The 11212-nt window shown below is 40.6% G+C and overlaps 1 protein-coding gene across 1 annotated transcript in view; it reads left to right on the top strand.

Moving 5' to 3' along the window:
• Nucleotides 1-9142: 9142 nt before the first annotated feature.
• Nucleotides 9143-11212, top strand: part of TLN2 (talin 2) — a 183990-nt gene continuing 181920 nt past the window's right edge. The window contains exon 1 of the mRNA XM_024199754.3: nucleotides 9143-9300. Coding sequence (XP_024055522.2) covers nucleotides 9165-9300 — 136 coding nt within the window. The 5' untranslated portion in view covers nucleotides 9143-9164. The remainder of the gene's footprint in view (nucleotides 9301-11212) is intronic.

Raw genomic sequence — 11212 nt, 5'->3', positions numbered from 1 at the left:
GAACACCTCATTTCTGGCCCCACCCCAGAGCCCTCCCGCACCCCAGCCCCCGGAGCCACCCCGGTGAAAATGAGTGAGTGAGTGACGGTGGGGAGAGCGAGCAACAGAGGGAGGGGGGATGGAGTGAACGGGGGCAGGGCCTTGGAGAAGGGGCAGAGCATGTGCGGGGCCTCAGAGGAGGGGTGGGACAGGGGCTGGGGCAAGGGTATTCAGTTTTGTGCGAGTAGAAAGTTGGTAACCCTAATGTGCAGACATACTAAACCATCACAAGTGGTTTTTAAGAGTCCAAGAAGGGATCTTATAAATACATGGTACATCTCAGAAGAACTTTGCGTGGGATTTTCTTTGCTGCACTCTTGTGTCTCTAACAGATAAAAATACTTGACTTCACTGATAGCAGATTCAGGACCTTCAGGAATGAAAAGTGAGAGAAACCTAAATTTCAGAAGTCCATGTTACTGTACACTTAATCTATTCTCTGTTTCGTCTCATGTCGTCTTGCTATTGTTTTAATTTAGAAAACAGGAAAAAATTAAGAATGCTCCCCACCCACAAAACCTAATTGCTCCTTATTTTTATCTTTCCTCACTTGATTCTCACACTTATAAAAACTAAAATAGATTATCTGTGTAATGTCACTTCACTGGGTAAAATACAGCTATTTCAACACCTTAGAGGGCAAATATAACTCCCAGTGAAGTAATCGGAGTGTGACTGAATAGCACTAGCTGCACCTTGGATTCAGTTGATTTGTATATATTTCCTAGTACAAAAATAAACTTTCATGTTATCCTGGTCACCTAAAGTGGGGGGAGGGATAGCTCAGTGGCTTGAGCATTGGCCGGCTAAACCCAGGGTTGTGAGTTCAATCCTTGAGGGGGCCACTTAGGGATCTGGGGCAAAAATCACTACTTGGTCCTGCTAGTGAAGGCAGGGGGCTGGACTCGATGACCTTTCAAGGTCCCTTCCAGTTCTAGGAGATAGGATATCACCTTTAAAAAAAAAAAAAACCTATAACATTTTGAGACTGTTGAAGCAAATGATATATGGGTGTCTCCAGTGTTTTATGGTTCTATCTTTTGAAGTGATAATCAAATTTTTTTTTCCTCTTACTTAATTGGCCTCTCAGAGTTGGTAAGACAACTCCCACCTGTTCATGCTCTCTGTCTGTGTGTGTATATATATCTCCTCAATATATGTTCCATTCTATATGCATCCGAAGAAGTGGGCTGTAGCCCACGAAAGCTTATGCTCTAATAAATTTGTTAGTCTCTAAGGTGCCACAAGTACTCCTGTTCTTTTTGCGGATACAGACTAAGACGGCTGCTACTCTGAAACCTTTCTTCTGAGTGGCATCTTAACTGGTGAGAAAGTAAGAGATAAAGAAAAGCAAAAGTTAGGGTGTCTTCTCACCAGAAAGTTGCTCACTGGAAACTAGGGAAGCTGAAAGACTTTGCTATCTAGAATTCTTAGTGCTGCATTTTATTGATGCATAGTGCTTAGACACCACTGTGACGGATTTAGGTTTCTAATTGAAAGATGGACCATGTTTTTTTTTAATGCTGACAGAAATGCTGTTTTAGATGATAATATTCTGCCTTGGTTTAATATTTGGTTAAATTAAAATCTGCTGTTTTATTTCACTTTTGCCATGGCAGGAACTCTTCTGGTAACACTTGATCGTTGGGGGACTGCATTTTGATGTACTGGTGGTGGGCTGCAGCCCACAGTGAACATGCTTTCAGTGAAGTGGAATGCGGGGAAAGGAAATGGAGAAAAAAGTGGGAGACTGCAGAATAAGTCAGATTTGGTAGCAGTTAGGAGCATTCTACAAGGAGGGCAATTACATTTCCATCTGCTTATCAGTCTTTGTACAGATCATCTGCTCTGAACTGTAGATCTACCCTGGGTCTCAAAGAATTTACTTTGTATATTTTGTTAATGAGGCATTTCTTCATTACGTAAATGTTTTTGCTTCGCCTTAGTAACTTTATGAAGCTAGGGGATGGTAGTTCTTCATACACACACCTTGGTGTTCAAGCTCCATTTTCCAAGTCACTACTGGCTGAATTGCAAGTTACAGACATAAGAACATAAGAATGGCCACACAAGGTCAGACTGATGGTCCAGCTAGCCCTCTATCCTGTCTTCTGACACTGGCCAATGCCAGATGCTTCAGAGGGAGTGAAAAGAACAGGGGCAATTATCAACTGATCCATCCCCTGTCGTCCAGTGCCAGCATCTGGCAGTCAGAGGCTATGGGACACCAAGAGCATGGGGTTGCACCTCTGACCATCTTGTCTTAACAGCCATTGATGGACCAATCCTCCATGAATTTTCATAATTCTTTTTTGAACCCAGTTGTATTTTGGCCTTCATAACATCATCTAGTAATGAGTTCCACAGGTTGACTCTGTGTTGTGTGAAAAAGTACTTCCTTTGTTTGTTTTAAACTTGCTGCCTACTAACGTAGTTCTTGTGTTGTATGAAGGGGTAAATAACACTTCCTTATTCACTGTCTCCACACCATTCATGATTTTATAGACCTCTATCCTATCTCTTCTTAGTTCTCTCCATTACAAGCTGAAGAGTCCATCTTTTTAATCTCGCATCATATGGAAGCTGTTCCATACCCCTAATCATTTTTGTTGCCCTTCTGTGTACCTTTTCCAATTCTAATGTATCTTTTTTGTGGGTTACAACCCACAATGAACATGCGTTCAGTGAAGTTGAATGTGGGGAAAGAAAATGGAGAAATAAGTGAGAGACTACATAATAGCTCAGCAGGATAAATCAGAATAAACTAGAACTGAACACAATATTCAAGGTATGGGTGTAGTATTGCTTTATATAGTGGCATTACAATATTTTCTGCTTTATTATTGATTCCTTTCCTAATGGTTGCTAACATTATTAACTTTTTTGACTGCCACTGCCCTACCCATGACGACTCCAAGATCTCTTTCTTGAGTGGTAACAGCTAATTTAGACCCTATCGTTTTGTATGTGTAGTTGGGATTATGTTTTCCAATGTGCATTATTTTACATTTATCAACATGGAATTTCATCTGCCATTTTGTTGCCCAGGCATGACAAATGACTATGGTTATTTGTAGAATTGTAGCCCTCAAAAGGGTCAAATATAGATTGGAGCCCCATTGTGCTAGGTGCTGTACAGACAGAGGCCCTGCCCTGAAGAGCTTGCAGTTGGAAAAGAAATATTTAAACATTGTTGAAGTATGTTTTGTGTCTTGCTCAGACCTTCAACACTAACTTTACTATAGTAGGCATAATTCTTGCATTCTGATTTTGATATGGTTAAAGCAACATTTCTTTCTTGAGCAGCAGGAGCTTTCCCCTGTGTAACGAAGTGAACAATTCATGACATTGAGTTGGATTTCTATGTGCTCTTATTGAGGAATTTATACAATATTCTCCATTGCAGAAAGAGGAGTCACCAGAGACTCCGCTTCATGCAAAACTGTTGTGTCTGGATAAAGATTATACAGAAGCTGTAATGAGTTGTCTCCCTTATAGAAGGTCTGTTTGAAAATTGTCATATGGCCCAAACATGGAGCATGAGGTAGTGAAAAGCAACGAATATTAATCTTGAACTAAATCCCTGAGCTGGAACTTCTGTTGCCCTGTTTAATCCAGCTGGTGGTTAACATCTGTGTTACAGACCAAGCATTTCTAGTATTTCCTCTTACCCATTGACTATACTGAGCAATATTTCTGGTGGAATTTAGTGAAGCGGAATGGTGGTTTTACTCTGCTACACCTATATTAAAGCAGGTTAAATAACACTTTGATATTAATTTTCTCTGTCAAGTCTACTGGACCCTAGTGATTAACTTGAAATCAGAACTCAGAATGTTCATTGCTACAGTCTTTCCACTTTAAAGTACAGATGGAAATTTCTTCTTGGACTCATAAAATAAAGGTGTTGCATATCACAGCATCTGTAAAAGGAATTGTGTAGAGGCTTGTTCCTGCACTAAACTTTGGCAAACAGTTCAAACTTTCTGTTTCTCTTGCATCTCATGATGGTCCCTTCTGACCTTAAAGTCTATGAGAATCTTTGTGGAGAAACTGTTCAGAATAGTAAAAACCAAATGGTGTCCCTCATTACTAATTTCTAGGAATTTGCTTTCAGCCTTGATTTGTAGTCCCTTTTCAATATAAAATGTATAGAATTAGGGCTGTCTAACAATGAAAAAAAATTAATTGTGATTAATCGCGAGAATAAAAAAATTGTGATTAATTGCACTCTTAATACAGTAATAGAATGCCATTTATTTAAATATTTTTGGATGTTTTCTACATTTTCAAATATATTGATTTCAGTTACAACATAAAACACAGTGTACAGAGCTCACTTTTTATATTATTTTTATTACAAATATTTGCACTGTAAAAAAGAAAAGAAATATTTTTCAATGCACCTCATGCAAGTACTGTAGTGCAATCTCTTTATTGTGAAAGTGCAATTTACAAATTTAGAATTTTTTTTACATAACTGCACTCAAATCTAAAACAAAGTAAAACTTTAGAACCCACAAGTCCACTCAGTCCTACTTCTTGTTCAGCCAATTGCTAAGACAAACAAGTTTGTTTACATTTACGGGAGATAATGCTGCCCTCTTCTTATTTACAATGTCGCCTGAAAGTGAGAACAGGCATTCACATGGTACTGTTGTAGCTGCAACGTATTTATGCTCCAGATATGCTAAACATTTGTATTCCCCTTTATGCTTCGACCACCAATCCGCAGGACATGCTTAGAACTATTTTTTCAGATTTTATTAGTCTGATCTAGTATTGGGCTGAAGTTTGTACTTTTGTAAATTTCAGAGAAACTTAGAAAGGGAGTTGTTCTGTATTAAAACCAGTACTAACTTTTTGCAACTTCAGTATCTTATGTTTACCAGAAAGCACTCTTAGTTGAGTATTTTTGACTTTTAATATTGAAGAGTGATGGTTAAACTTTCCCAGTCATATTCCCCCCTCCCTTCCAAACAAACAACTGTTCTCCAAATCAGGGACTGCATTTAGAAGTTCCTTAAATGTAAGCTGATTCACCAATCCTATTCAGTTTACTGAGAGTGTCCAGTCTGGAAAGGTTATTTTAAAAAAATCAGGCAGTTCAGTTCTTGTATTTACATACACGCTAATTTTAGGCCTGAGCCTTCATTTTCTGAAACTAGATAAAAGGATGCAGATCTGAGAAGTAAGTGACTTAAAGCAATGAGCCTTAAAGTGGGGCCCAATTGTGGTGGCATTCATGATGTGATAACTCCAGGGTGTCAAACTTTCTGAAGATACACGCTCATTTGAATTTTGTCTTTGTTTAGTATTCCTTACCAGCAAGCCACTGTTTCACTGGGCATCGTGCTTTTTCAAATGGATATTACAGTTGCCTTGATGAAAAACAGATGGGTAGATTTGTTTGAATACAGTATAATGTGCTTGTGCAAATTATACTTCCTGTTTTTATGTAGGAGAAACGTTAAGATTGTCTTTTCTACTGCATCTTTAAATGTAGAACAAGGGACACAAAGGGCTTTTCTGCACATGAATTCAAGATGGCTGTTAGATGAAACTGTTACATATACTCATACGTGTGTTTTTTGAGTGACAATTTCCTTTGTCTAAAGTCATTCCAACAGAATATCTGCCTGCTCCTCATTAATGAAAAACATAAGATGCCAGGAAAAGATCAGTATTGATTTAACCTTTTTAATAGGCAAGTCAATAATCAATTCAGGCCATAAAATGTCAGACATCAGAAGCCAGATAGTCTCATCTTTAGGCAACATATAAGGGGAAGAGAGGGAGGAAAGAAGCATTTCCTGTTGTCATTTTAGGTCACTTAATCTTTTTAATGGGGAGAGAATACAAGAGAAAGTGAGAGTTCAGAGAGTTCCATTATAATGACCCTGTTACGGCACATTGTGCACAAATACAGCAGAAATATTAGTGACAGTAATTCATCCTGCCACACCTGTGACTGACAACTGTGTTTCATGCAGTGTTGTTGTAGTCAAATCAGTCTCAGGATATTAGAGCTGGTGCGTGAGGTAATATCTTTTATTGCAGCAACTTCTGTAGGAGAGAGGGAGACGCTTCTCAGCTACACAGAGCTCTTCCTCAGGTCTGGGAAAGGTACTCAGTGTGTCTCAGCTAAATACAAGATTGAACAGATAGTTAAGCAGGGCTGCCGAGAGCGCGTTTGGGCCCCGGTGAAAAAAAAATTTTGGGCCCCCCAGCAAGGGCGGGGCCCCCTTCGGGAATCCCCTCCCCCCCCCCGCAAGGGCGGACTGGCTAAACAGGGCCGACGAGAGAAGGGGGAAGCCGGGCCCCCTTCCGGACCGCCAGGCACCGGTAATTTGTACCGGCTTCTCTCCTGCTCTCGTCATCCCTGAGCATAAGTAGTTACCACATATTTTATGGGACCATTCAAGGTGAAGTGGCCTATTAACACCCCTTTATTCATATGACAAAAAAGGGGGTTAGTGGGTTACAGATTGTTGTAATAAGCCATAAATTCTGTCTCTTTATTAAGACCATAATTTTTAGTGTCTAGCAAAATTATAAATTTAAGTTGCCAGGCTCGTCTTTTGAAAGTGTTGTGCAGGTATCCTTTCAGGATGAGAACACAGGTGATAGGTGTTTTTGTCTTTTATCATTTTCCTATGTGGGTTCATTCGAGAGCTTAGTGATTTTCCTGGTTTCCCACCGTTGCTATTGGGCATTTAGTGCACTGGATCAGGTAATCACATGTTGTGATAGGCATGTGTAGGAGCCCTGGAATTTGAAAGGTGAGCTGTGGGGGGTGTTGATCATTGTGGCAGTGGAGATATGTTTGAAGGCCAGAGAGGGGGTTCACGGAAGATTTCTTTCAGGATGAGGTCCCCACTGAGTATGGATTATCGTTTGATGATACCCTGTATGGGGTCCAGTGTGGGGTGCTGGGTGACAACTAGGGATGTGCAGTCAGAGTGGCTGTAGATGAGAAAATTGTCAGTCTTGTGTGTCCCCCAAACATCTGAGTTGAAGTAAATTTTACCTGCTTACCTACCTAGTGGCTCTTTAAAGTGGCATTAAGTTTTCTTCCAGAGGAGTTGACTAATTCAGATAAAAAGCTAGTCTTGTAAGTCCTCCTGGAGTTTGGAAGGGCCCCTTTAGCTGGAAGTGTGACTATGCATCCTGGAGGATGAGTAAGTTCTTAGTTCCATACAATTCAGACCTATATTGTACTTAAACAAATGTATATGTATGATTGAGGTCTATAAAATAATGACTGGTATGAAGTAAATAAGGAAGTGTTATTTACTCCTTCTCGTAACACAAGAACTAATAGGCAGCAGGTTTAAAACAAAAGGAAGTATTTCTTCACACAACGCACAGTCAACCTGTGGAACTCTTTGCAAGAGGAGGTTGTGAAGTCCAAGACTATAACAGGGTTCAAAAAAGAACTAGATAAATTCATGGAGAATAGGTCCATCAATGGCTATTAGCCAGGATGGGCAGGGATGGTGTCCCTAGCCTCTGTTTGCCAGAAGCTGGGAATGGGCGACAGGGCATGGATCACTTGATGATTACCTGTTCTGTTCATTCCCTCTGGGGCACCTGGCATTGGCCATTGTTGGAGGACAGGATACTGGGCAAGATGGACCTTTGGTATGACCCAGTATGGCCATTCTTTGTTCTTAAGGTGGGTCAACCCTTTAAAGTAGTAGGAACCAGGCCAGACAGCCCTGTTGAGAGGTCTGGCTCATCTAAATCCAAGCATGCTGGGGGACGTAATTACTTGACAGAACTAGGGATCTGTGGTGTTAGGTGGCAGTCACATGACCAGCCACAGTAGGAAATCCTGTAGCTAACTTAGTCCGTGGCTGAAAGACTACAGGGTAGAGTTCTCCAGAGATCCCAGGCAGCCTTCGGGAGAGGAGACCTGCAGAGACAGTCTCAGTTTAGGGATTGTCTAGCCCCGGGGAGGGGGGAGACTATACAGATGCTGGAGCCTATTACAAACTGCTACTAATTGAGCCCAGGGAAGAGAGCTATAAGGTTTTGACTGTTCATTTTTATAAACCAGACCCAATAGGGGAACACTACTGTGAAAACAGCACACGTGGAAGCTGAAACTAGAGGAATACAGATACGATGAAAAATGTTAATAGTGAGCATAATCAACCACTAGAAGAACTAAACAAGGGGTTCTGGTGGGATTCTCCATTGCTGGAAATATTAAAATCAAGATTGAATGGTTTTCTAGAAGATACTTGCTTTAGTTCAACCACAGCTATTGGACTTGAAGCAGGAATTAATTACAGGAAGACAAATGGCCAATGTTATAGAAAAAGTCAAACTAGATGATCACAATGGTCTCTTCTGGCCTTAAAATCTGAGTGTGTGAAAATAATTAAGAACTTTACTTTGAATCCATATGTGGCTTTGACAAGAGGACATGTTAATATTTGTTTTGATTTAAGCATGCATTGTTCCTTAAAGTAGGGCTTTTAATATGAATTTATACTATTGAAGAGTTCAAAACTAATGAAGTACACCCTTACCCCGATATAACGTGACCCGATATAACACGAATTCGGATATAATGCGGTAAAGCAGTGCTCCGGGGGGGGAGGGGGGGTCTGCGCACTCCGGTGGATCAAAGCAAGTTCGATATAATGCGGTTTCACCTATAACGCGGTAAGATTTTTTGGCTCCCGAGGACAGCGTTATATCGAGGTAGAGGTGTAATTCAGTTAAAATCATGAAACCACTATTCAGTCAGTACTAGAGGATGCACTGTTGGATGGATGCCCAAGGAAGAGGTATTGTCAGCTGGTGCAGTATTTGACATGCCTCAGACAATATGTTAGATCTGTAAAATGATGTACATACTTGTCTTAAAGTGACTTTAAAACATGCCAATAAAAATATCTCTTTTGAATATCTCCTAGCTGTGATATGTTAGTGAGAGTTTCTACAGAATTGATATTTGAATGTGTTTAATTTGTATGCACTTCATTTCAATATTCCTTTTAAATTAATTGAACAATGGAAGTCTGAAAACATTAATTACAAAATGCAGAGGGCTCATTCTATTACTACTCTTTCAGGTATTTTTAGCGGGCTCCCACAAGTGATCTGGCACCATGGTGGCCCTGTCCTTGAAGATCTGCGTCCGCCAGTGCAATGTGGTGAAGACGATGCAATTTGAACCATCCACTGCAGTGTATGATGCATGTAGAGTTATTCGTGAGCGAGTGCCTGAGGCTCAAACCGGGCAAGGTTAGTCTGTAAATCTATATCTCTCCCTCTTCCCCCCCCCCCCCTCAAGTTTGTTTAAAGAAAAAAAAATGCACTTCAGCAATTTGTTCTACTTGAAAGGTGTTCCATTCTCTCTGCACTTAATGTTCTTGGTTGAATAGCAATTGTTTTAAAAATCCCATTCTTTCAAGGTCTAATATGCACTAAAACCACAAGCTTAAATCTGTAACTGGTTACAACTAGAGTGGGTCAAGTGTCTCATTTACTTTTTTAATGAAAAATGGGTTTGAACAAACAACTCTTTTTTGTGAAACTTTCAGATTTTCATAAAAGGAACTTTTTTTGGCTGCCAAAAACCAGAAGACTCAGTTTTTAAGGTTTTTGATGAAAATTTTAATCATCAAAACTTTCACTTCCCGACCAGCTCTCTCACATGCAGGTTGTGTCCACAGAGCATCTTTCCCTGTTTGCACAGCCACATCTACCACGTTGTCAAGCTGTGTTGGTAACAGGGCAGTCTGGGGAAATATGGGCAGCTGCTCCCCAGTACTGCAGCGAGTGGGGACTGCCTGGAGCATGCACAGTCAATGACTTTAGCAGGAAACGGGACACAATGCACTCAGCGCTAAGGAGGATACTGGGCCAAACAGACTACACAAGCTTGGTTAGAGGGCCTTGTGCACAGCAAAGAAAAGTGCTAAAATGGTTACAAAAAGACAACTATGTGCCAGCCTGGGCCTACAACGGGCAAAACAATGTTGGCTCCCATAGTTACTAACCTAGGTTAAATGTGCCACGTGCAGATACAAACTGTGTTGAGTGAAACCATGCTGTTACCTGGATACAAACTCAGTTGAGAAGTGTGGTATGGACCTGGAAAGGACTCTAGCCAGCCATGTTGTAAGAGCTATTTAGAAGTAATGCACAGGTATTGTAGCTGTAACACAAGGACCTACAGGCCTGAGGCCTGTATGACATTTATCTTAGCATAACCAAGCCCTAGATAATTTGATATAAAATGGCAGTAATGATGTAGGTGGTTATTAGGTAAGTTGTAATTAACCGATAGTTTGACTTTGAGTCACAAGGTAAGTATTAAAATAAATAAGAGGGGGTACGTGTTGACAACAGGTGAAGTAAGATGCCTCAGAAGTATACTTTTGTAATTTTAGGGAAAGTTTAAAAGAATGCTGAATTTGACCAAACATACATGAATTAACCGTAGGCGTACCATGGCAACAAATTGATGTAAATGCTAACGAATATAACATAAGTGACTAATTGACCTATTGAAGGTAGGGACCCTAAGTATAGAGGTGTGAAGGTACGTATAAGGAAAGAAGGTTGAAACCATCATTAATATGTATGAGACATGGTGCGCGCTAGCATAACCCACTATAAAAGCTAAGACCCAGTCTGAGGACAGTAGGAAATGTTGGAATGTGCTGGCCTGATGACCATATGTTGATTGCCTCACCAGTTCCGGGATTCCTAACTATGGATAATGTGAGAATACAAGTGCTGGCCATTTTGTATTGGCGCTATCTCCTTCGCTATATTACAGTGTTTGTGATCTTGTTTGTTTTGCTAGTAAAGTTTATAACATTATTAGTCAGAGAATATGTAATGTATAGTTTCTCATTTGCTCTTGAAGGTCCTCATTCTGTTGACAACTTTTCTACTGTGCCTGATTCAGAGGTAGAACCCTTTCAAGCTACTGCGTAGTACATAAATTCACACGTATCAGGCTACACAATGTTTTTGCTGAACCAATTCAGGTTTATCACAACCCTCTAGCTTTGTGCTGTTTATATTGTCCCTCTAGAACAGGGGTCGGCAACGTTTGGCACGCGGCTCGCCAGGGTAAGTACCCTAAAGGGCCGGGGCAGTTTATTTACCTGCTGACGCGGCAGGCTCGGCCGATCGCGGCCCC

Source organism: Terrapene carolina, unplaced genomic scaffold (genome assembly GCF_002925995.2).
Source record: "Terrapene carolina triunguis isolate 2854851 unplaced genomic scaffold, T_m_triunguis-2.0 Scaffold67, whole genome shotgun sequence".
Lineage (NCBI taxonomy): Eukaryota > Metazoa > Chordata > Testudines > Emydidae > Terrapene > Terrapene triunguis.
Note: the sequence above shows the minus strand (reverse complement) of the source record. Positions and strands in the feature narration are given on the sequence as shown.